Source organism: Pipra filicauda, unplaced genomic scaffold, assembly GCF_003945595.2.
Source record: "Pipra filicauda isolate LSUMZ 115617 unplaced genomic scaffold, ASM394559v2 scaffold282_size1924045_pilon, whole genome shotgun sequence".
NCBI lineage: Eukaryota > Metazoa > Chordata > Aves > Passeriformes > Pipridae > Pipra > Pipra filicauda.
Window position 1 is genome coordinate 1,444,213 of NW_024104401.1, and position 26,010 is coordinate 1,470,222.

Sequence of the window (26,010 nt, forward strand, 5' to 3'; positions counted from 1 at the left end):
TCTTTTCCCAGGCAACCATCAGCAAGACAAGAAGGCTCGGTCTTCAGCTGTGCCAGGGGAGGTTTAGGCTGGAGATTAGGAAGCATTTCTTTACAGAGAGGGTAATCAGCCATTGGAATGGGCTGCTCAGGGAAGTGGTGGATTCTCTGTCCCTGGAGGTTTTTAAGGACAGACTGGATGTGGCATCAGTGCCATGGGCTGGGAACCACAGTGGGGTTGGATCAAGGGTGGGACTTGATGATCTCGAAGGTCCCTTCCAACCCAGCTGATTCTATGATTCTAAGATACTATTTTGCCTACTTTTGCCGTTGTCGCGGTCGCTCCGGGGACGAGTCCCGGCTCCCCCCGCCCCTCGGTGCCCGACCCCGGTACAACCGGTTCTGCCTGCCCTTGGCCCCGCCGGGCTCGGGCTGCGGTACCTTCCCCCTCCCACCCCGCCCGGACCCCGCGGTACTCACGCCTGGGACATGCTGGGCAGCGACCCCGAGAGCCGGAACCCGAGCCCGACCCCCGGAGCGGGGCACCCACACCCACCCCGAGCCCCAAGCCGGAGCCGGAGCCCGATGCCGCCCGCGGGGCCGTTCCGGGTCGGGCCCCGCCGTTACCGCGGAGACGCTGCGGGGGGAGCGATCGCGATCCCTCCCCGGCGCTGCCTCGGGGCTTGTACGGGCAGCAAAGGGAGGTTTAGGTTCCCCCCCCCCACACACACACTTCCCCCCTCCCCCCCCCTTTTTTTTTTTTTTTTTTTTTTTTTCCCCCATGGAGTCACGGAAGGGTTTGGGTTGGAAGGGGCCTTGAAGCCCATCCCATCCTGCTCTCCCTGCCGGGGACAGGGACACCTTCCACTAGACCAGGTTGCTCCAAGCCCCGTCCAGCCTGGCCTTGGACACTTCCAGGGATGGATTTCTTCCGTATATCTGATCTAAATCCCTCTCTTTTAGATTAAACACCCTTTCCCTGCCGTTATGTTTGGGTTTTTTGCCTTGATAGTTTTGGTTTTTTTCCCCTTTATTTTCATTGTGTGTTCCCCCCTCCAGTAGTTTCCTTTTCCGCCCCCTTTATTTTCCTTTTCCTATGCTTTCCTTTCCCCTCCTTCCTTATATTTTTCCTTTCCTTCCCCTTTTCAGTATTCTCCTTTCCCCCCCCTTTTCTCCCCTTTCCTATCTTTTTCTTTTTTACCCCTTTCATATATTTTCTTTTTTTCCCTTTTCTCTGCTTCTTTGATATTGTCTTTCTTCCCTTTTACCCCTCCACCCCCCCTTGATCCCTTTATTTCCTTTTCCCTCTCAGGGGCTTGTCCCAGTTGCATTCACATTTTTCCTCCTTCCCCCCCCCTTTATTTCTTTCCCAGAAGTACATATTGAGGCAACTTTCTGGTGGTTTTCCATTCCCTTACCACTTGAAAACCAGTTTAGTATTATTTTTTCCCCTGACAACTGCTGTAAACCTGCCTCATGCATTGTGTTTCCTCCATCAGTTGCATCCCCAAACTGAGCACATCTGTGCACCAAGGGTGGCTGGGAAGTGACCACTGAGACTGGGGACATGTGTCTGCATCCCACAATGCCACTTCATCACTCCTAGCAGGGTTTCCTCAGGTCTTTTTGCTTCTTAAAACAAGTAAGTGTACATGTATATATAACATACATGTGTGTATAAAATATAAGTATAAATAAATAAGTATAGATAGATATATGACAAAAAATCTGGAATGAATGAAATGGGAGCATGTTGCTTGTAAAACCCCACACATAATTTCCAAGCCCTGTTTTTGGTAGGAGGCTGGTTTTGGGGGTGGTAGAGCTGTTTTACCTTCTTGTGAACTATGTCTAGCTGGCAGGCAAGTTGGGGTATTAAAAAAGAATTGTTTCAATGTATTGCTTGTGTGCAGAGTGAGAAGCATCTGTTGCAGAACATTGAAAGGGTCCTTCTTTAAAAGGGGAAAAAAATCAAAGCTACTGAGACAGGATTCCAGCACAGTTTTTTGGGGGAAATGCACTTCTCTGAGAACCAGTGGAGAAGGGAAAAGCAAGAAGTTTGGGACAATGAGCGTTTTGCCAGTGATGATATTTTCTGCCATAAATCTCTGTGTGTCTTTGTTCCTTTTTCCTTTTTTCTTTCTCCCTTGAAGCCCCAGCTCACATAATTAGGTGAGACTCTTGGCTATCAAATGTTTGAAGTAAAGTTCCTAGCCCCTCTGGTTTTGGGGAAAAAGCTTGAAAATGCAAATCTTGAAGAATCAAGATCATAATAAAAAGCATGTAAGACGTTATTTTTCTGATGCCCATCATGTAATTTCTTTAAGTGTATTGGATCAGTGGTTTTTGTTTTGTTTTTGTTTGTTTGTTTTTTGAGTACTTGTTGCATTTTCTCTGGGCTGAGTTTGGGACAATGGTGTACAATCAGCTTGTAACTTGCTGTATTAATGTGAAAGGGGTTATTCATGCTTTTATTCTGCAATGTACTGCTCAAAAATAAGTTCTAAAATTAATGGCTATTAACCTATTGCATGTGTTTGTGATAAAAAAGTAGGAAGCTTTCTGAAGGAATTGAAATGAGAGCACCAAGATGGCTTGATATGATGTGGATGTTAATTATTAATATGAATTTGTTGCCCTCTGTTAGTACCTCAGTGCCACAGTGCACAAGATTATCTTTATTGTGCCAGAAGCTGTATTAATGATGGAATAATGCCCATTACTCACTTCCCCACCTGGCTTCTTCACTGCCCCCAAGAAAGTTGGAGAACAGCAAATATCTTCCTTTTAAAAATGGGAAATTAAGCCACAAAGAAGTGATGTGTGAGAGTGTGCAGGGAGGCTGTGCATGGGCAGAGGGGATTTGTTTGTGGGGAACTTCTAAAAAAAAGAGTTGTGTTGCTGGGAAAAGTCGTGCAGCAAAATTAATTATGAAATAAGTAGAGTTGCTTTTTTTATTTTCATGGGAAAGGAGCTTGTTTTGTATCTGAAATGGGAGTTGTGTGTGACTGAGAATAAGTAATTGGCTTAGCCTAAGAAAATAGAGATTTATAAACAGAGAAACTGTGGAGTGGGAGATGTTCTGGTTTGCTGTAGGTTTCAGCAGTTGCATTCCAGTTGAATCCTTGAGCTTTTGGGTAATTTGAAGTGGGAGGGCACGGGGCTGCCTGGGCTATTTAATGGGGCTGTCCTCGGAGCACTGCCCTGGGACATTTGCTGTGGCTGCCCTTCAGGTTTGGCTCAGCTGCTCTCCAGCCCCATCTCCTGCTTTCTTCTCCTTTTCTTTATCTCCCTTCTTGTCTCTTCCCTTGGAGGCCAGTCCATCCTGGCTTGTATCAAAACCAGTGTGTCCAGCAGGACCAGGGCAGTGACTGTCCCTGTGCTGGCACTGCCGAGGCCCCTCCAGGGCTGTGTCCAGTTCTGGGCCCCCACGACAAGAAGGACATGGAGGGGCTGGAGCGTGTGCAGGGAAGGGAACAGAGCTGGGAAGGGGTTGGAGCAGCAGGAGCAGCTGAGGGAGCTGGGGGGGCTCAGCCTGGAGAAAAGGAAGCTCAGGGGGGACCTTCTGGCTCTGCAACCCCCTGACAGGAGGGGGGAGCCGGGGGGGGGGTCGGGCTCTGCTCCCAGGGAACAGGGACAGGAGGAGAGGGAATGGCCTCCAGCTGTGCCAGGGGAGAGTCAGGTTGGACATCAGGAGGAATTTCTCTACTGAAAGGGTGGACAGGGGTTTCCCAGGGAGGTGGTGGAGTCCTCATCCCTGGAGGTGTCCAAGGAAGGCCTGGCCGTGGCACTCAGTGCTCTGGGCTGGGGGACAAGGTGGGGATCAGTCAAAGGTTGGACTTGATGATCTTGGGGGTCTTTTCCAACCTCAGTGACTCTGTGATCCTATGATCACTGCAGCCTGAAGTGCAGCTGAGGTCCAGCAGACCATCAGTGGTCAGTCAACATACTGGATTGTCTCGGTCTTTCCATTATGGGGTCACATGTCTCCAATAATCCCTACAGGCAGCAAGCCATCTGAGGTCTCTAGGTACCAGCAGAGATTAAAGGGATTTGTAGTTGTTATTCCATGCACTGTACATTTTTTGTATAGCATCACTAGCAACTTCCTCATCCAGATCATGTTGCATTAAAAAATAAGACTGTGTTATTTAATCTTTGCAGCAGGAATAGGTGATGGGGTTTATACAGCGTGTTCCTTTTGGCATCTGTAATTGCTTAGGCTCTTGCAAACATGAGCTTAAAAGTTCTGCTGCCTTGGAAACTAGGTGCCATCATCTTTCAAAAAAGTCTTTTATTACAAGCTTAAGAGGTGACTTGTGAGCTTACAAGGGGATAACATATAAAACTGGAGGGTCTTGTTCCTCTCAACATGGGTCCCTGGCAAAGAGCTTAGTGCACCTGTTGGTTATTGAGCAGGGCTTAAGTAAAGCAAGGAACATAATGGGAATAATGTTCTGCCTTTGCAACTTGTATTTCAAAGCACTTACTGAGGTCTGGATTGTCCCTCAAGGCACAGGGTGGAAGATGGAGTGGAGTTTTTGTGAGTGTTGCTGGCTCAAAGAGCAGGCAAAGGGCTCCTCACCACGTGGGATGGATGAGCTGAGGCTTCAGGACACCACTTGGGAGTCAAGGATTCTGCCTCTTGTGTGGCCACGGGGACAGGTGTGAGATCTGTGCTGGGGTGGCCTCACCTCGAGTCCCAAGGGCAGTTTTGGGCCCCACAGTATAAGAAGTGTTATGTATTAGAGATATATCAGATATCTATTAGACTATATGAGAGAGTATCCAAAGGAGGGACACAAAGGTGGTGAAGGGCCCAGAAGGGCCATATGAGGAGCAGCTGAGAGCACTTGGCTTTTTCAGCCTGGAAGAGACTGAGGGGAGACCTCATTGGGTCTGCAGCTTCCTTATGAGGAGGCCTTCAGGGACATGGTGGGATTCTTGGAGTTGTCCTGTTCAGGGCCAGGAGTTGGACTCAATCCTTGCGAGTCCCTTCCAACTCAGGATATTCTGTGATTCCGTGATCTCTCACTGACATGAGGGGTCGTGGAAGGGCCTGTTTGTGTGCTGCTAATGAGCTGGATGAAGCTGGGGTGGTGGAGAAGTGCCAGGAGGGTGATGTTTTGCTGGATGTCTCACACTAAAAATCCCCCTTGCTCCGTAGCCCTACCAGTGTCCCTCTCATCCTGGACGGCTCAACAGAGGAGCTCTCCCATGAGGCACAGTGGCTGTCACAGCTCTTACAGCAGGACAGCTGTCCCCAGATGGGGACCTGGTTGCAACTGAGTTGCACAGCAAACGTCTGTGTCCAGGGAGGTGAGAAGTAGGGCTCCCTGGAGCCTCCTCTTCTCCGGCAGAACACTTCTCCCTCCCAGCCTGCCTGTGTAGCAGAGGTGCTTCATCCCTCAGCTCATTACTTCCTTGCAGATGGGTGTTTGCTTTTCCTTTAGGCTTGGGTGGGAGTGTGTAAAGGAGCTCTGGGTGGCTCTTTGCTGCAAGCTGGGGGACTTGGGTCAGCCTTGTGGCCCCAGTGGTGTCTTCCAGCTCAGGCTGACCCCCAGGAGGGCTGGCTCTGCCAGCTGGGCTGCACTGACCACTTCCTTTAGCCCTGTGATCAGTGGCTCAGCTATTTTGCCAGTTAACATAACTGCCAATTCTACTTCAAGGCTGAGTGAAGGGGATTTGTCGGCGGTCAGGGCTGTTAGACTTTGATATAGCAGCCTGTTCATCAGGCCCGAGCGTGGTACATGGAGGAGGAGGATTGGAGCAGAATTAGAAGGTATAAAGTTCAAATCTAATTTGAAGAATTTTCCCTCTATCCCTTAAATGTGGGAAATGTTCCTGTGGTTTCAGGTATAAAATGTCACACTTCATAAGGAGCATGCGTTTTAAATCTCAGCCAGATATTAAATGCCGAGCCACACTCCACTTCTCTTTTGTTAAAAAGGAAAACCCCAAATCATCTCTCCTGAAAGAATGTTGTTTGATAAAATTAAAGCTTTCTAAAGAAGCTGGTTCAAATAGTGTCAGCTCTGTACCATCACGAAACATCAGGGTGTGTATTGATTTTATTCTGTATTAACAACTGTTCATCAGCATTCTGCTATTTAATTATCTAGGATGCTGTTCTTAAAGATGCTGACCAGCATCAGTCAAACAGTCAATACAGATTGACAACATACACCTGATGCTTTTTTGGTGAGAAGGAAACAGAAAAAGGGATTGGACTCTGGCTGCTGGCAATTATCCCAGTAATTTGTTAGCAGAGGTTTTAATTGAACGTTTGGCTCCAGCCAGCAAATTTTTTAATAAATTAACACAAAGGCTGTGTCAAGCTTGAGTCACTTAGGGGGGCAAAGTTCGCTTCTATATTATCCTGCAAAACAAATATTGGAAATAAGTAGCATTTCTGTGATTGTGTAACGTGAAGATGTGTTCAGTATGGCTTGTGGAATGGCACTTCTGGACAGACCCTTTTCAGTTCTCTTAAGAGACACGAATCTTCTGACCACTTCCTCACTTCATAGGCTCACCAGCCAGCAGTTTGAAATATTATTTATGCTTTTCTCACGATTTTGATGGAAAAATGACTAAGTCTGACTGTTAACACTGGCTGTGTGTGCACATTAATCACTGAAAACTCCAAGAAATTCTCATGATCTTAAGCAGACGAGGAGAAAACGCTGCTGTGTGGCCCTTGCAGTTGCAGTGGGATTCCAGCTGACCTGAGCCCCTGTGTGTCATGCTGGGGTAAATGGGCAGGAGGTTTGGTGGGCCCAGGCGGTTGGAGAACCCTGGATTGGTGAGAACTCAAACAGCAACGTGCAGCTTGCTTTCCATGGGAGGAGGGGATGAAGATGCTGGTCTCTGATGTGATCCCTTTATCCCTGTGCTGTTTAATGGTCTTTCTGTTAGTGGGAAAAAAAATAGCTGTGAGGTGTTACCACAAATTTATGGGACAGCAGTCTGGGCTTCAGCCATCCTGCACAGTGCATAAGGCACAGAGGCTGCTGGAAAGGCCTTGGCACTCCAGCTGGTGTTGCTGGGCATGACCAGGGTACAGAAGACCGCAGAGGAAGGGGCAGTGGAAGCAGCTCAGTCCTTCAGAGGTCAGGTCTGGATCAGGAAGATCCTCTTCCAGACCCCCTGTCTGATTGAAGGGAAGCACTGGAGCTCCTGGACTCGATGTGTTTAAAGCTGCCAACTGAGAGTGACTTGGGGCTCCAGGAGAAGGGGATGTTTGCCATCTGCTTTAGCAGTTCATTCCCCAGAAAAGGAGGAATTCATCTGGTATTCGTGCACGTAGGCAGTTGTTTCATTGTGTTTTGTTATGTTTTCCCTCCCACTCTCCAGTAAAACACCTGTTGAGTTAATCCCCTTTGACTCAACTCAAAAGCAAGGAAGTCAAACTCCATGAGAGGCTGAGCATTTCTGTGGGGGAGCTCTAGCTGGCGTGTTTTGAAGGCTTCCAGAAGTGAAACTATTAAAGCAAGGAAGGGAGGATACTTAATATTGCCGGACATAAGGATGACTTGAGTCACAAAGTGTTAGTCTGGAAGGAGGAGATATCTTGGAGCTTCCCAGGTTGTTCTTAAGGATGGTGAGAAACATTTTAAAGCTCCCATTTTAGTGCATCTTCAATGAATTTGAACTCATTTGATTTAAAAAAAACAACCCTCCTATTACTAAGTTGGATGTGTCCTGCTTTATTTTCACTGAAAAGTTAAAAGCAAGCAGAACAAAACATCAGCAGAAAGTAACCCCAAAATACAGTGGCTTTGTAGGGAGCTACAAGCCACCAGCAGCTGAAATTTGGTGGCAACCTTTGGTTCTGCAGATGTGCTTGGTGCATTGTGCAGGGAAAGAAGTTCCTCCAGAGGGGACCCTCGATGTCCTCTCTAAGCTTTGGAAGAGCCTCTCGTGCTCTGCTGCCCCTCAGGATCCAACCTTAAGTGACGAAGGATAAGATGGATGAGCAATTTCCCCGAACCCTGCCCTGTAATTGCCCGTGTCTGTGTGCTCAGGCTCTGGGGACGTTATTTCCAGTCTGTGGTAACTCAGTTTCCCTCTGGGGTGTCCCTGGATGAGTCAGGTTTAACTGACACGGTTGCATCAATGAAGCAAAACCAACAAGCTATGCCCGGATAATTCACTGATTGCAGCAAGAGCTCAGGGGTTAATGCCATCCCACCTCGAGCTGCAGGAACAATACGAGCCTGGAGCCTGCCTTCCACGTTGCACGTGCGTCACTTCTCTGTGGAAATGAGTGAGAAACTTCGCATTTATTTTTTTCCTCCTCCCGGTTCAACTTCTCGTGCTATAAATAAGCAGCACAGTGTGAGAGAAAAATGAATAACAAGGGGCTGTAGCTTTTTAGGTGCCCTGTGACAGGATGTTTTCTTGATTATCCTGTTTCTTGTAAACATGGCGATGGCTTTTGTAGCCCAGATGTGGAGGTAGCCTGGGTTCATTGTTCGAACACCTGCTGTCCTTTCAAATGGACCCAGTGCAGCCCATTGATAAAATTCAGACTCAAGAAACCTGCAGCACCAGGCTGAGCTCCTGTAGATAACTCAAAAAAAAAAAAATCCTCGAGGATCTGACATCCGCCCTGTTGGGATTTTTTTTCTCTATTATATTTGATTGGGAGGGGAAGGGAAGCTTAAGATTATTTTTTCCCCCCTGCTCTTGTTCTCACAATAGCAATAAAAACAATACTCCCTGGCTCAGAGGTGGTAAACTGTGAGAAATAACAACAATAGCTCACTTTGTCATTATGCAGCCAACTTTATGAATGAAACTGGTGGCTGCAGTTTAATTTCCAAGCCTGTCTCTGCTTTTGGTGTGATGGAATGAAATAAAAAGGCCAGAGAAGGAACAGCTCATAACTGGTGCGGGGTTGTCGCTGGGAGTGAGCACAGGGAAAGGTTTTGTCTGAGCTGGAGAAGGGTAGCAGGGGGTTTTCTGCTTCCTGCATCAAGATCAAAGTGCAAAACAGGTGAATTTGCTCAGTTAATCAGTGGCTTTGCAGCATTTTCTTTATTTGGCACTAGAGTATGGTGGTGTAACACCTTAGAGACAGCAGGTACAGCTCTTCCCAGGTTGGCTATGTGGGGTAATTGAAGCTGGTAGGTCCTTGCTGGGACAGGTCTGCTTTATGAGGTGCACAATAATGCCACAGGGTCTGGGAAGAAGAGGGTAAAACGCAGGCCAAAATGCATCCAGTGCACTTGTTTCTGCAGATGAAGGTCAGTTATGTGCTTTCTATGCACCTGAGTGTTTCTTTGGTTGGCTCTTGAGGGCTAAAACTGCTTGTTGGGGAGGTCTGTTTGGGAGAACAGACCCTCCCAGGCTCTGGAGTGAGAGATCAGAGTTGAGGTGCTCAGTCAGGGCAACGAGTGTTTTACCAGCTTTTTCGCATATAGGAGGCTTGTTCTGCACAGTGTTTGGAGCAGGAGAGATTCTTGTGGTGAGGTCTCTTGCGTCCCTCCCTGCTCCTCACACGTGTCCCACCTGTGCCTTTGGCTGCAGAGCAGGGGAGTCGTGCAGTGATTCATTTCCTGCTGCTTTGAGCAGGGGATTGGAGCAGATGTTCTGCAAAGCTCCCTCCCAGCCTAAGAGACTGTGTGCTTACCCTGCCGAGGGCGCCGGGTGCCAACAGTGAGTGTACAAAGGCACTTAACGGGCCAAAGGCTTTCTGCCCCACCTCTGAAAATGAGCTCTGGAACCGGGAAGGAGTCAGTCCAGCCCCAAAATAATCATTTTGCCCGAGACAGGTAAAACCAGTTGGCCAGACCTGCATGTGCCGTGACTTCACCTGGCTCCACCAGATGTGGCCAGTCCCAGGGCAGGATTGGAAGGACTCGTTCGGAGCATCCCACATGTCCTCCAGCACTCCAGTCCCAGGAGAGAGGACGCTGCTCCAGCTGGCGATGAAGCCGTGGAGGGCCCTCTCCCCAACAGCCTATCTATCCTGTTGCTCTCCACCCTTGGCCCGTGAGTGGGATCCCGGGAAGGGAAGCACCCAGGATGAACATTCCCTTTGCACCTGCCTTTCCTTGAGCCCCCCCGGGCAGGCGGGGCAGGGGCTGGCGCGTGTGGGTGCCCGCGTGGGCCAGGAGCACGTGCTGCCCCGCGCTGCCAACTGCCCCATCACGGGGACCTGCCCGGCCGGGGTGGGACACCACAGCCTCTCACAGCCAGTGCCCAAAGAAATTTGGCTCTTAAATCCAATTACGTTCTCAGACTGAGCTCTTTTGTACTCGCTGTTGTCACTGCGAAGTCCTGCGTGTGCAGCCTTTGCTTTTTACCCCGTGTTTTGGCCAGTTTGAACTTTTTAATGGTCGTGGTTAAAAGCAGGAGAGCGGGAGTTGGAAGGTGCTGAATGTCCTCAGCTTTCTTCTGCGTGCGCTTTCTGAGGAAAATGCCTGTTTGCTGATGTCACCTCGTATGGCTCCATGTCAGAACTTAGTTACATTTGCTGAAAAAGCTGCCCTGAACCACCCGAAATGCTTGCATGAATTTTTCTAGCATGCATGGGGAGGTGTCCTTGATGACCTTTCACGGTAATTACAGCAGTTAGGAGATGTTTGCCCCAGGCAAACTTCTCTCTGAGGTCTTCAGTGTTGTGCACTTAGTTGTTTTGGATTTCCCCTTCCACATTTATTCTGGAAAATAGCGCTGTGGCCACTCATGTCTTACTTTTCCCCTGAAGTCTCTCAATTGCTGTTGGGAGACAGTGAAAGCTGCTGGGGATTTTCACAAACAACCCAAATACGGCTTTAAGGAAGCATTTATATTTCCTATTTATGTTTTGCTTTTGGACCCTGACTTCCAGAAACTCTTTTTTCCCAAGAAAAACCCAGACAATCAGACTAATACTTCTTTTAAAACATGTGAAAGATGAAGGACGAACATCCATGAGCAGCAAGTTTCCTTTCAAGCAATTCTGAGCGAATGCAAAGCCTTTTTGAAGTGGTTTACTGCAATTGTAGTTTCCTTGCTTCCTGCTCCTGCTTTGGGCACCCCTCCCGGCACGTCGTGTGTGGCTACAGAGTGGTGGGGGAAGCTGGAAGCCAACAAAAGGCGAGGGGGCTTTAAAATCTTATTTCTTTTTCTACTTAGAATGCTGCTGGAGAGATATTGCATTTTACTCCTTCCTACTGTCAAGGCACAATATTTCCCCCAGCACTGGCACCAGTGGAGCAGGGAGGGGTGTGAAAAGAATGGGAATAGATTCCATGTTGGATGAGTCTCCGTGTGAAAGGAATGGGAATAGATTCCATGTTGGATGAGTCTCCAGTTAGGAGTCCAGATTGTGGGCAGGGTAAAAAAGCCTTTGTTTAGTCTGCAGTCAGTAGTTTTAGCAGGAGCACGGGTGTGGAGCTGGGAAGGGGGGGTGTCCTCTGCTCATGCTGGTGTGATTTACAGTGTTGGGATCTATCTATGGGATGGGTTGACAGAGCCAAAGCAGAGGGAAATGTGCTCTGGAGACCCTTGTCTCAGTGCCAGAGGGTGCGAAGCAAGGGCAGAGCTGCTCCTTCCCCGTGCCCACATTTCTCCTGGTGGCCGGTCCGTCCTTCCTGCTGCCCTCTGTGATATCTGGACTGTTTGCTGCCCCACAGTTGTGCTGGAGCTGGCTGAGGGACCTCGGGATGCACTGGGTGAGGATGGAGGAAGGTTAAGATGGCTTTGAAGCCATAGCCTGCTGGATGGCCAGGATGTAGTGAGTGATGAAGGCTGGAGACATCATTGCCCCACCAGCTGTCTGGCTGCATCCACGACAGTGGGAAGCACCTACTGAGCCCCTCCTGGCCTAATTCCTTTCATAAATAGGATATTCTCAGAGCTTGGTGAAAAGCAGTGACTTGCAGCAAGTCTGTGGCTTTGTACCACCATGGTCTTGCCAGTTCCTCCAGAAGTGTAAAAAAACTAGTTGCCTTTGGTGCCTGCTGTACTCCATCAGCTGACACCGTCCGAGCAGCCGAATGCCTGAGTTTTCTTGGCGGCTGTTTCAGAGCAAGATGCTGTTCTTTGCTTGATCAACATGCACGTTAACGTATCTGTTAATTACGTTATGTAATCTGGCACTGGGCTCTTGCAAAGACCTCCTCCTGCTGCTGAAGGTGGTGATGGAGACCAGGCTGAGCTGGTCGTGCCTCCCCCCTGGTGTGTGGTGGCACCTCCAGCACGAAGGGGCTATTGGGGGTCCTGAAGGGCTCACGTGTGGAGCAAACAGGCTTTGGCTCCAAATCCAGAGGTTGGTGAAGAGCATACGGTCCCTGAGAGGTACAGCTTGTATTTCTAAAAACCTGGAAAACTGGATAGCAGCCTTTCCCTTTTCCTAGCGCATGGCCCGAGGAGAGGAGCAGGACTTAAGCACATACTCAAATTTCAGCATGTGCTTAAGTGTTGTCCTGAATGGGGACCCTCTCGAGCTGTAGCTGAAGTGCTGTTCTGAACCAGGGCCAGCAGACTGTGAAAGTCGTCTCTTGTTCCTCTACACCCCCTCGTATGTGCTCGTTGCAGCTCTCTGGCTATTTACTACAAGGAGAAAATCACTTGATTTAGTTGCAGCTCGCTCGGTAACTGAGAGCAGGCAGGTTGGGAGAGTCACACATGAGCTGGGAGTGAGACATCTGACCTTGTCTCTTGTCTGTCTTGTTTCTATGATCCTAATTCTGTTCTAAATTAATTCTTTTGTTTAGCTGCTGGGGTTTTTTTTTCCCTCCTTTTTGTTTTCGCATGAATGCTTGTCTCTATATTTAGGTCTGCCAGGGCGGGATGTTATGAATAATTGTTGATTGATATTATTAAACACTAACACGCTTGGCTGTGTTGCACTAATGATGGGGCTTTGGGGATATGCAAATCAATTAATTGCAGTAATTGCTGTAATAGCTGTTTTGGAGGATGCTGCTGAAGAGCCCTTGGGAGAGCGGACAAAGATGGGGATGTTTGGAAGCGCGAAGGAGAAGGGGTGCTTGAGAATCACTGGAGAGGGCTCCTTCAAGTTGCCAGTTTGTGAAGTTGGGTTTGTTTTGCTCTCCAGAACCCACTCATACCAAATCCTCTCTGGCTTTGTTTCTGAGTTACCCTAGTGTGCTTACTTCTGGGCCCTTTGTGCTGTGGTGGAGCTGAAGAACCTCACAGATGAGCCAGAGCCTTTTCCAGGTAATCTCCTGGCTTAGAAATCTGAGAGACCTCCCTGGAAAACACCCGAGGGGGAAAAAATTATTTCCAAGACTGACCCTGTGTGTCACCTCACACTGAACAGCTTTGGTTTGTCAGCTGATTCTCATTCATGTCAAAGCTGCTTTTCCCCTTCTGTGGCAACATGACGAGGCCTCACAGTGGGCACAGAAGGGACGTGAGATGCCTCAGGAGCCATTGTGGGAAGGCTGTGAAGGGAATGGGATTTTCGGTATTGTGAGGATGGGGAGGAAAAAGTCTCTTCTGGCTTCTTCCCCATCCTATATGTGCTCTCCCTGCCTTTGTGTATTATTGTATATTCTTTTGTCTGGATTTCCATATGCAACGTGCTTTAGTCTCCGTGCTCCGGGGCGAGTGTTCAATGTGGTGCACAGATGGTGCTCCCAGAAATCCCGTTATTTGCTAATGGGATTTTGTGCTAAGCGTTTCCACTGTTCTTTTTAAAAGTCTGGGTGTTTGGGTAAACATGCCCAGAGCCTCCTCCTGCCGAGGCACCCTCTCCCATGCAGCTGAGAACATGACTTTATTTTTTTATTTGCCTGCTTTTTTAATCCTTGCGAAGGATGTCAGGCCATCTTCTGTGGGAGGCAGTGCTAAGGTCTGTGCCTCCATGTTGCAGGAGGGGCACTGAATCCCAGAATCCTAGAATTGCTGGGGTTGGAAGGGACCTCTGGAGATCATTCAGTCCAACCCTCCTGCCCAGGCAGGGTCACCTGGAGCAGGTGATGCAGGAACGTGTCCGGGTGGGTTTGGAATGCCTCCAGAGGGGGAGACTCTATGCCCTCCCTGGGCAGCCTGTCAGTCCCCACTGGCTCTGCCGGATGTCACAACCCTGCAAGGTGGCCTGGCCAGCCCGATTGGGGCCCTCCAATGTGCCCTTGTTACCTTGCTGGTGGTCCTGCCCTTACGTTTTGCACTGAGATATCCTTATCTATTCAGCGGCTTCCCCTGGGTCCTGCAGCATTTCAGTAATGCAGTGTTCAGCTATTATGCAGCAATTCCCCTCTGTGCCCTCCATTCTTCAAGCACTGCTCCAAATCATGATATAAATAGCAGAAGCCTCGAATATGTTGCTTTTATTACCAGAGGCCTTTCAGAGCAGGTTAGATGTGTGCCTGACGGGGACAATGCAGCGCTGACTCTTCCAACGGGGCACGGAGCTGGACTAGGTGACCTCCCGAGGCCTCTTCCAACCCCTATTTTTCCGTCACTGCGTGACATTCACTGCCAGTGGGTAAGTGCAGCTTTGTTTTGTGTCAGGCTGGCTGGAGGGAGGTCAGGGCTCGGCCCTCGTGGCCAGCAGACAGTCCCAGGGTGTGTGTCAGGAAGTTCCCTGTCTGCCTGCGCACCCGTGTCCGCTCATCCTGCGAAATGCTCCTCTCCTAAGTGCTTCCCATGCTCCTCTGCCATGGGAAAGTGAGTCACATGAGGGCAGAGGTTCTCCTTTAGCTGGCCAAGGACTCCAGGTGGTTCCTCTGGAGGTGATCTTAACCAGAAAAATGTGATCGCAACCCTGTTTCACAAAGTACAGGCAGCCCCAGGCAGGAGCCCTGCCAAGGACTGTTCCTGTTATGGTGCAGTGCCATGGAGCTGGTGAATTTGGGACTGGGAGCTGACCAGGCAAAGGGGAGCCAGCTGCAGGATATTGCTACGTGCAGATGGAGGATTGACATCAGGGCTCCATTAGAGCTGTATTGTCCTCTAAAAGTGAGTCCTGGACTCAGAAACCCCTCATCTCCAGCTGTGTGCCTGTGCCAGTGTCCAGCTCTGGGCTTGGGAGCTCTGGTAGCAAAGTAAGACTCGTGGTCCCCTCCACAGCACCTGGATCTGTCTCCATGTTTTGTTTGGACATCATTGCACCCATTAAACATCTGGCTGAGATGGTGTTAGTCCACCTGTAGTGGTTTTGTGACTGCTTTGTCCAAAATTTGGGAGCTAGGGGGCATTCTGGAATGCAGCCCTCTGTGCCTCACAGCCCTCTCCAGCATCAGAGTTTGGGAAGTAACATTTTCTAGGTCTGCAAAAGACTCTTCAGCAGTGCCCCACTGTGATCTGATGTCTCTGTGGGGAAAACAGCTCTTCAGAGGTGTTGGTTTTCCATGCCCATCATGAAATACCTCTTTGCCTTGTGTTTTTGTAGCTTCTCAGTTTTGCTGATTTTATCAGCCTTCTGATAAGGGTGATTAGATCTGATTTGTTTGAATTACAGTCTGACTGCTTTCAGCTCTCACAGACACAACACTGTTCGAGCTACACGCAGGGGAAGCGAGGAGGGGAGAGCTTTTCTCCCTCCCTGATAATGGGTAGCAGATGTGATACCATTCCCAGGTCAAGGATCTGAAATCATCAAGCAGCAGGAAGAATGCTGTGCTTGGATGGCACTTTAAAGCTGTACAGGGAAGGATGTGGCAAAGGCTGAGCCATCCCCTGCTCAGCAGCAGCTCAGAGCGCTGCTCTGCAACGTTTCACAAGCTGTGGGATATTGAAGGAGTCCTGGTTTGGTGGTTTGGCCCCAGGAGCTGTTCTTTAAGTTTGTAGTACACCATTAGTGATTTCTTGTTAAAAATCAAGACTGCCCACGGCTCGTTTGTGGCTTGGGAGCTGTGTGCAGTCAGTTTGTCGGTGTGTCTTGTTTTTCTGGAGGTGTGATGCTGCATTTTTTCCCCTTTTTAGAGACTCCTGTGCTACTAGAAGCACTTTTCCCCTCAAACCAGGTTTTGTACGAGGTTGGTGACCTGCAGTGAGCCAGACCATGATACACACAATATTGAAACCTGGCTTTCTGTGTTACTGGGAGCACTTTTTTCCCCTCAAGCCCTTGCAGTAGCTTTCCAAGGTAGTTCAAAAAATCTGGGGCAGGTCAGGCTGCAGAGTATGGCTGTGCCCTTGTGCCTTTGTCCCTTGATCTAGTGGCTGAAAATCTGAAAGAAGACACGGTTCAGCTGTGGGTTTGGTGCCATTTCAGGCTCTGGGAGGAGCCTGAGTTCTGCCTGCAGGTGCATCTTTTCTGCAGGGCTTGGCCAGGTGCATCTCTGGGTCTTGCCCTCCTCACCACCCCCACCCTCTAGTCTCCTCTGCCAGCTGATTTAAATAATAGTGACAAAGCCTTGTGGGGTTGCTCTTTAGAAAACAGGCTGTGCTTTAACTGGCTGGTGGTCTCAGTGAGAGCAACAAGCTTTAAAAGCCATGTGCCAATCCTGGGCTCAAGACGCTGCTTGGAAAAAGAGCTTCCTAGTTTCTGGCTGAATGTGGTAATCTAATAGTAAGAGGTCACTCCTAGTGCAAGGGCAGAGAGCTGCAGGAGGTTTAAGGAGGGAACTGAGTGTGCTTACAGCATGCCAACAAATACCTGGAATATTGGAATGAGCCTTGAGGAGCTGCCGCGAGCCTCACTTTGGAAGGTGAGTGAGTTGCACCTCTGAGGGCTTCTGTGGGGAAAAGGCAGGGGAATGGGCTAGAAGTGAGGATGTGGCATCTTCATCTTAACATGGAGGTGTGTTTTGGAGAGGAACAGCTCAGCCTGGGCTGTCTTTTCATTGCTGCAATGGGTGGCAGTTATGTGATCCAGTGGTGGCTTCATGGCAAAAAATTTGTCCTTTTCTCATTCTTCTGCTTTTTTATTTTCCCTGCTCCCCTCACCTCCAGCAAGTTGTCCTCTAAGTTAGATTTAGGAGAAGGGAAGTCCATGTGTTCAACTTAATGACTGGTTTCAGTGCATGCAGTCTGAATGTAAAGCAGGGGTAAGTGCAGCCAAGAAAATATTGTGGGTACACAAGAGTGTGTGCATGTGTTGGGAGAGGCTATAAATAAATAAATTCCATATATCTATGCCTTATACTACACTGTAATTTGCATTTCTCTTATGCTGATGGCACGTTTTCTGTCAGTGTAGGTGGCAAACCCTTCCATGTGATATTTGCCAATATTGAGAGCACCTGTGAACTCTCATGCCACTGTTCTTTGCTGCCCAGTGGACGTGGGAAGAAAACTGCAATGTGTGTCTGCTCTCTCCCACTTTTCCCCTACGTCTTCCCCAGCTGATTTGACCAGGTCACTCCCCACCTTTGATTCTTTCCTCTTATTTAAAGACCGCCTGTGGCTGCATTGTCTGGGAAAGCTCTGGCAGAGGCTTCAGAGCCGTAGTTCCACCTCACTAGAGAAACAGGCTCTCATTAACAGCCCTCGAGGAGGGGGAATGTGCTGCTGCCTTCAAAGCAGCATCGGAGGTGCCAAGCAAACTGCCAGCCCTCAGTGGGATGGAGCTGTGCTGAAGGCATCAGCCAGCTGAAAACCCCAGCTGGTGAGAGCAGAAGGGACGCAGGTCCCGCTCTGTGGTGCAGGAGCTGCTGTGGCTCTGTGGGTCCTGGAGACACGAGGTCAGCAGGGTGTAACAAGCTCTGGTACCGACACAAGTGCAGCAGGAGCATGGCCCAGCTGCTGGCTTGGCCTCTGGGGAGGGTTTCCAGGCATGTGCTGCTGTCAGCAGGGGCTGCTGGTTATCCCAGTTCGCTCAGGACTGCGGTACCATCAGAGCTGCTCCATCCTCAGAGGAGATGTGCCCTCACCTGCTGTCAAGTGAAGCTGTGCTGAAGCTCAGGAGCCAACCCCCTCTCCCCAGCTGCTCTCTGAACACCTTTGCCAGGCTCTGTCTCCTTCCTCAGAGCTGCACCTCGGTGGATGAGCTCCAGATGGTTGGGTGGGAGCCTCGCCAAGCACGGGGGTCTGTCAGGACTGTTAGGGATGACTGCAGGCTTCCTGCTGGGAAGTAGGGAGAGATCTGTTGGCTTCTTATTGTAGTCTCCTAAAAGAGTGCTCTCATAACCACTCTTGGCTTTCCTGTGAGTCTAATGAGTTCTTTTCCCTTTTCCAAAATGTCTGAGGCCAGTCAGTCCTGAACTATCCACAGCATCTCTTAGTCTGATTCCCCCTTGTCTGGAAGCATATCCGATGAGTGCAGTGGGGTGGAGGTAGGTTGGACTTGGGCCATCCTTTGGCTCCTGCCATGAGTGCATAAACTTTTATCTTTTCCATGTTACCATTAAGGGGGGGGGGGGGGGGGGGGAAGGAAACTAAACCACAAACAACTGCATTAAAATAATAATCAGAGCCTCATGAAAGAGCACAAAACCCCAGTAAACTCTCTGTGCTTTGAAACTTGAATCTTATCTCCCCCTGTCAAGGTTAATTGTTGCTGGGTTCAAATCATGGACAAGCTTTCATTAAGACTGGAGATGGCTGGGCCAGGTCCATCTCCGGGTGGTTTGGAGCAGGGTTGAATTTGGTCCAGCCTGTTAAGGAGGGAGTTACATCTGTAAGTACACATTTCATTACAGGCGTTGGATTTAAATCTGACCTTTAATGTTTCTTGAGTGTCTTCTCCCAGGGTCATAATCTGTGGAGCTATTTTAAAGGTGGTCACTTAATTTCTTTCCATATAACTTTATTTCTTTCCATATCCTGTTGAAGACTAGAGTGTGATCAGATCTGGAGAGCTTAGGAACAACTGATAAAAGTTCCCCTGCATAAGAGACACTTTTATGTGGTGGGGAGCAAGCAGTCTGTCCTGGTAAGAAAGTCCTCCTCGTTTCTCAGTTAATTAACCTACCAAGAGCCAAAGACCGATTTTTATTTTTGTTTTTGGACCACTGCAGAGTTGCTGTTGAAGCCAAACCTGTGTGTTGTGGTTGCTGCTCTTGCAGCTCGTTCTTTTAAAGGGATATTTGGAGGAGATGGGCTTTTAAGAGCATTAACAATGAAAAAACCACTAAACCACATCACAGCATTAAAAAATACATTAATGAAAAGGGCATAATGAGTATTGGAAATAGTTTTATACCTCCTTGGACTAGGAAATATAAATACATATATTCAATGACAGCTCCCCCCCTGCTTCCCACAAAGTCGTGTTTTGAACTGGTGAGATAAATTTGGGAGACAGTCTTACACATGCAGAGAAGTTGAGATTATGGTTCTGCTTGGGTAAATCACAGAAACTGTTCAATGCTTAAATTTGCTCAACCTTAAGAGGGTGTTATTGGTGTTGTCTTCACCTCTGCACCATCTCCTGGGATGCTCAAGGCCAAAAGGAGGCTGAGGAGATATTGGAAGGAAAGAAAATGAACATATTATTATCCCACTTTCTGCCCTTTTAATGAGGTGGGTAAGAGAGTTGCTTCTGTCAGTGCTGGGAATCTTCCCTGGTGTTTGTGTTAGAACTAGCAAAGGGGAAAACAAGCTTGTTTTGGAAACAGCAGTGGTGGATTGTTTTCCTGTTGGTGTGGTTTTTTTCAGGAGTTTCCATGACTATTACCAGAACTTTTCAAACTTTTAATACCAAACGCAATTCATTAATTCTTCTCCAAACTCCTTTCTCCCAGCTGCACAGTGACCTTGGAAAGCATCTTTGAAAGTGGTGGTTTTGTCTGGCTGAGCCTTTGGTGGTTTCTGGGTTCTCCTGGTATAAAGCTGTGGAGCTATGGGATGTGTAGCCACCGGCTGCCAAGGCCTTGAAGGACTCTGTGGCCCACAGAAGAGTCGGAAGTGCTGCAGGATTGGGCATGCAGGATCTTTCCTTGGCTACAGAGATGCTGTTTTGACACAAGGAGCCCTCAGACTTGGCTAATGGGATGTGGCCAGCCGTGACTTGACATGATTGCTTAGCATTCCATCTCCACCTTTCCCCCAGCCCGCTGCTTTCCCGTGGCTTGTTTTCATTTCCTTGCTAATTCAAGCATGTCTGATGTTGGCAGGAGGAATTTCTGTGTGGTGCACAGGTCAGGGAGATCTGGCTGTGGTTGGGTTTTACAGGTGACGTTCATATATGGAGGTGGGGGAGCGGGACAACAGAGAGGTCACGGAGATGGGAGCTGTGGGAAGTGCTGCTGTGGACGGTGGGGAAGTCTGGGAAGGAGAATGCAGTGGGAGGAATGAGGTTAAAACATGTAAATGGGTGCAATCTGTGGGCATTTGTATAACTTGCTGCTGTCAGAGACACTGGAGTGTCTGCTCCCTCTCTGTGGGCACCAGCCCCTGGCACCCTGGGCCATCACGTGCCATCCTTGCCCAGCACAGAAGTGCTGGTGATAAGCAGGTGTCCCTCACTGGTGTGTGGAAAGAAGAGTCAGCTTGCTTTGGGAATGTTTTCTCCAAATACAGCTTCAGCCCTTATGTGGGGCTCAGTCCACTCCCTCTTGCTGTGACTGACAGAAACCAGAGCTCTGCTCTTCGTGTGGGTTATATCCACCAGCAACCAGCTGGTGCTGGTATTTGATATCAGCTGGGAAACCTATCAGGAAGCTTTGATTGTTCTTTTTTCTCTTTCATTTTTTAAATTTCCATCACCTTTTCCAGCTTGTTCCCCATACTCTGCTTGGTCTCTCTGGTTCAGCCACTTCCACGTGCCCCAGCAGTGGGGAGGTGGGAGCTCACTTGGCACAGGGATCTGCACTGTGCCAAGCTATAGGAACATCCCTGATGTCTCGCCTTGGGCAGTCTGAACTCGGCATCATTTCTATAAAACTGGAGAAAAAAGGCTGCTTAGCTCTGGAACACTCTTTTTTTTTTTTTTCCAGTCCAATGCATTTCCATGCCTGAAAATGGGTAGATGTGCAATTTATCCAAGGCAGTCCTTAGAAAGCTACAGGCTGTGGCTTTTAATTTTCATGAGGAAATTTATTTTTATGAGGAAAAAAAAAATCCTATGTTTTCTCCATTAATGGGTGGTATTTACTTTAGGTACAGCAGAAATCTGATGTTGAGCTTCAAATTAGGCAAATCTCCACTTATTAAAACCCTAAGTGCCTCTGTTTCCAGGTTTTCTCACGATACATTTAGGCTCTGTGTTGGAAACTTAAGGCTGACCAGCCTGAGCTCAGATCTAGCAGGAAGGGATCTAACAGTCAGTCTGACTTTTAGGCTCTAGTAAAGGCTGGTGCCATAGAGGGGTGTGAAAAGCCTTTCATGTGGCCAGAGGAGGACCCTCCGGAGGCCAGCCTGGGTGGAGGAAAGTCTAGGAGCAAGGCAGAGACAGGAATTCGTCCTGTTGGAGTCACAGGATAAGGTTTCACTTCTGGGGGCTGGTTCCTTTGCTCTAAAGCAAACAAAGCCTCGGGTTTGACTTTGCTCATTTGGTTTTTCATTTTCTGGAAATGTGTTGCTTTATCAAGTGGTGCTGGAAGCCTCCAAAAAACTTGGTTTGCAATGGGACACTTGTGCAATTTTGTCTTTTTGAGAGTTCTGTGTGTTGGTTCTAGTCAGCTGAGGAGGGACTGGTGGACCCTCTGATAACCAGTGTCTCCAGTTTATTAACAGAGTACTGAAGTTTCAAGGGGAGGTGGCACCGCTGTGCTTTCCAAGCGTTGCATCCAGCTCAGTGTGACCACGTGCCTTGCAGACACCATCATTAGCAGATAATTGCCCCCTCCTGAAATCAGGTGAAGCTTTTGGACTTGCCTTTGATTTTTGTCCAGATGCAGAAGGCTCTCCCTCCTGTCCAGAGGGGATTAGCTCCCAAGGATCTCAAGATGAGAGAGGTCAATAGCAGCTGCAACAATCTGTCCCTCTGACACTTGATGCTGTATTAGGGTGGATGCCCCATTTTTGGAAGAGGAAAGCAATTGCTCTCTGTTTACACAGGCCAGCTTGGCTCTGTCACACCCTTCTGCAGTGTTCTGGTGCTGGTATTATATTAATTAGAACTGGAAATAATAAAGCCAAGAGTTAGCCCAGCAAGGAGTTAAAAAACCCACCCCAGCCAAGATATTGACATCTCCCTGCCCCTCCCAGCGTTCAAAATGCCCATAAAACTTCTGTGAGCTTTGGAAAACTACACCAGCAAATGAGCTCTGGGCTGGGAATTGTATCCAGATGCCGGGGTGGTGGCTGTGAGAACCTCTGCCCTCAGCTTCCCTCTCTACAGCCATCTTCCCCTCCTGGAATAATGAGGCCCATCGCTAAATAAATAACATTAAATATCACACCTTCTCCCCACCTTCTATGCCAGGCCAAACCAACCTGACATGACAGGCTTGAGCACAAGCAAAGCTAATTCACCAACTTATCTCCAGTGTGCTGTATAACTGAGTTCATCCAATCAAATCTGTGTAACAAAGCTCTGGAAGTGAAGGGAGAGCTACAGCTTCATTGTAGTTCAGCCAAGAATCAATTTCTCGTTTTCTCTATTGTTTTATGACAATTCCTGTGTGTTGGTGAGGGCCAGAAAAGATGGACACCTTACAGATGTTTCTGTCCCCTGTATCACTGGCATTTCATATCCAGACTGAAAATGAAAGGAAATTTTGCAGATCGGATCAGCCATAGTAAGGAGATATCTGGGTCAAAATGTCCAGCAAGGAAGGGCTTTACTCCTGCATAAAGCTAAATATGAGTTTTATCTGTGTTTTTTTTTTTTTATTTTAGTTCATCCTGTTATTTCCCCTGAACACATAGTTAGGGAAAAAAGGGATTAAGACCAACTCATTTTATGGTGTCTTCATTTCAGAGATGCAATAAAAACATAGAGCACAATAAGAAGTTACAAGCTCAGCCCTCTCTTGCTGTGTGAAGATGTTTAGGGAGTGTTTTGGATAAAACCTCTGCAGTGGAACCGTGCAGTCATTCCAGCTGAAGGATTCCCAGCTTTTCTTTGTTTTCAGTTTGGAGTAAGTGTTATATCCAGGAGGAAAAGGGAAGGATTGGACCACATTTTCTGCAATGCCTGTAAAAATATATGTTGTAGGAGTCCAGCCTGGCCTAAAGGCGACATGTAGGTTTTTTTCTCCAGATGGAACTGTTTCCCTTTTGGGTGCTTTTTTTTTTTAGGAATGGCTTGTATCTATCCAGTGGGTGTGTCAGCTGCAGTGTTTGAAAGTTTTAATTCTTTTCCATCACTAAATTTGTCATTGCAAGAGATGTTTTGGCCATGTAAGAAGTCTTAAACTTTTCAGAGGAAGATGCCGAGGGGTGTGGTGAAGTGACAACTCCTGTCTCCTCTCCTTAATCTTGTCAGCCTTGGGATTTCCTCATGGGCTGGGTGAGAGGTGGCTGCTGGAACGGGAGCATCATCCCAATTCCGATGGCACATCCTGCTGGGGCACTGGTTCCTGTCCAGGTGAGCTGAACATGCCGGATGCAGCAGCCTGGGTTCAGTAGGCATTATTTAAAGCAGACATAACACTGCAGGCTTTTTATTTTGGGGGTGCCCCAAGATGAGAGATTGCGGAGATCAGGGAGAGTCAGGAGTGGAAGGAGCAGGAAAAATGAGTGTGTTATCTAGAGCCTTGAATTGCCCTCATCCTCCATCCAGGTTCCTGAGCTGACCTCCTCCAACTTGCTTGCTGCAGAGCTGGGCTTCACCAGAGACACCTCTCCTTACCCGCTTTGCTTACACAGCTGGGCCTGAAGCACGCTCTTGCAAAACATACATTCAGTGCAAATATTATCCCTATACATCCTGCCCCTGTTATTTCTTATGAGCAGGATCAGCAGCTGGAGCGTGTACCTCGAGTCCCATAGGACGCTGGAGCCACCCTGAGACATTGCCTTAGGAACGAATCCTCCCCCAGGTCCACGAGGGAACTGGAAAAAGGGACTGGACAGTCCTGTGGCCTGGGATGGGCTGTGTTCTGGCCTTGGAATAGGCTGTGCTCAGCCAGGCTGTTTCAGACAGGCAGTGGATCCTGAGAGAGGTTTTGGTCCATGGGAGGAATGACGTGGCTGGTTTTGTGCAGCTCATTACGCTCCCGCTGCCCATTTCTGAATGGAGTCCTGTTGCTGAGACAGACCAGGTTTGCTTTTACTAAAAACAGGGGGGTGGGTTTTTTATTTTTCTTGTACCAAAGTATGAAACTTTAGATGGCCATCTCTGTGCCTGGTCACCTCTGAGGTTTTTTTTTTCTGCTGCCATTCACCTTGATAAGCTACAAAGAGGTACAAAGTACAGCGGCTCGCCGCGTCTTGACTAGTGTCTTGCTTTGATATAAATCCTCAGGGTAAAAAAAACACCTTGTGCAGCAAAAGCAAAGGCTGGAGTCGCTTTCATGAGGCAGGCTTAGTCCCCCTGGAGGACTGACATCCCCATTTTTGAGGCCTAATTGCATGAAGTCTCCTGTGATAATTTCTTAGACAGCGATGAAAAGCGGCTGGAGCCAGCCTTCGGCATTGAGGGGGACGAGCCCAGCGGGTCGCTGCAGTGTCTTGATAGGGCAACAAAGGCATCCAAAGGCTTGGACAACAGTGATCCTGTCGTATGTGCTTAAAGCCTTTTTTCATCCCTTGCAAACGCAGGTTCCTGGGGTTGATCAATATTAAAAGGCTTCCTTAAAGATGCACCTTGTGATGGTATTCTCGTGCTGAAGGGTTACTCTTGTTGAAGTTATTGTTGGCTTTGAGTGGAGGCAGTGTTTGTAGGAGTCATCCTTCTGACACCAGGCTGAAGGTGTCAGCCTGGCCACGCAGGGTCATGGCAAATACCCACCAGTGGCATCTGTGCCTGCCCAGAGGGACCACAGTCCAGGCTCCCTGATGCTCCCCAGACCTGCAACAGCAAGCTGGAGGTTTTCTGTTCCTCACTCCCCTCTTCACTCCCCATAGCAGGATCAAGCAATGTGTTACCCTGCACTGAGGGGGTGAATGTCCCGACCCGTGGGCTCAGCTTGTAGCAGCGTGTGGGGTATTGATTTATAGCCTCCAAAGGATGGCAGGGCATAATGAGTTGGGCAGCTGCCAATAGCTCCGTGTCACCAGAAGCCTGTGACTCCCCATGTGTTAAAGCTTTGCTGCTCCTCAGTAGTTCAGATGGCTTTGTGTCTGTCAGAGCAGGCACAATTTGTCAGGTTCTTGGGGTGCGCCTACATTTTCTGAACCTTTTTTGAAGCTATTTCTGCATTTGATTTGACAGCCTAAAGCCCACAGAAGAGAAGAACGTAGCTGGTTTGTAGGCACGCAGCCCTCACGTTTAACTTGGACATCATAGCCTGCTCATAAACCCCAAGTAACAGCAGTTTTGAAAGCCCTCTGCAGTATTGATTTATAATTTTCTGCAGCATCAGCATCACTTTAAAGAACAAGGGATTTGGTAATGCAGTTGTAAATTATTCCTGTAAGTACTTTAAGTACCTCATGGGAGGGCATGTTTGCTCACGATGCTTTGTAATTTATTTCTTCTCCTGTTTTTCAGCTGTGCAATGAAACATTTGTGAATATCCAGGAATGAGGATCCATCCAGGAACGAGGATCCTTAGAGATGGCATTGACATGCACCAGGCTTACTTGAAAACCCTTGTATTATCTGCAGGAAGGAGAAAAGGAAGGTAGGAATAAGTATGAGAGTTTCCTGAAACCTATGTGGCAAGTTACAAGCTCCTGACAAGTTATAAACATGGTTATTTTGCTTCTTGAATCCTCTCCCGGGGGTCACCACTGGGGACTTTGTGGAATGGACTGTCTTGGCTAAGTATTGCTGGTGGTGGGACTCTTAGCTTGGGGTTTTATTATGCAGTGTCATTCTCTGTGGATGCAATCAGTTGTATTTCAGAACTACACTGTTTTACTGTTGGTTCTAAGAGTGGCTTTGTCCAGGTCTAACCTTGGATGTCTCGGCCAAACACAATTTATGTTATCTTCAGCAGAGCCACATTTTGACTCTCAAGAGTGTTGTTTTACCCTCTTTCTGTCTAAGTCCTTGGTAGGCTGTTTGATGTTTAGCTGGTAGCCTCAGATCCTAAAGGATTCCAAAAGCAGCTGTCCCAAAGTGTGAAGTTTCAGGTGTAACTCAGAGAAGACTTCAATGGCCAAATGTAGGCAAGGGGTGAAAAGCCTC

The 26,010-nt window shown here is 48.4% G+C and overlaps 2 protein-coding genes across 6 annotated transcripts in view; one reads left to right on the forward strand and one right to left on the reverse strand.

The window, feature by feature from the left end:
* Nucleotides 1-556, reverse strand: part of IQCA1 (IQ motif containing with AAA domain 1) — a 106,373-nt gene extending 105,817 nt beyond the window's left edge. For both annotated transcript variants that reach the window (XM_027735146.2, XM_027735145.2), the window contains exon 1: nt 459-556. In XM_027735146.2, coding sequence (XP_027590947.2) covers nt 459-469 — 11 coding nt within the window. In that variant the 5' untranslated portion in view covers nt 470-556. The remainder of the gene's footprint in view (nt 1-458) is intronic.
* A 701-nt stretch (nt 557-1,257) lies between these two features.
* ACKR3 (atypical chemokine receptor 3) overlaps nt 1,258-26,010 on the forward strand; it is a 44,928-nt gene continuing 20,175 nt past the window's right edge. For 2 of the 4 annotated variants that reach the window (XM_039382779.1, XM_039382780.1), the window contains exons 1-2: nt 25,090-25,290; nt 25,369-25,501. The gene's annotated coding sequence lies outside the window, so the exon portion shown is untranslated. Of the gene's footprint in view, nt 1,621-25,089; nt 25,291-25,368; nt 25,502-26,010 lie in introns of those variants that run through there. The other 2 variants (XM_039382782.1, XM_039382781.1) reach the window with 2 other exon arrangements.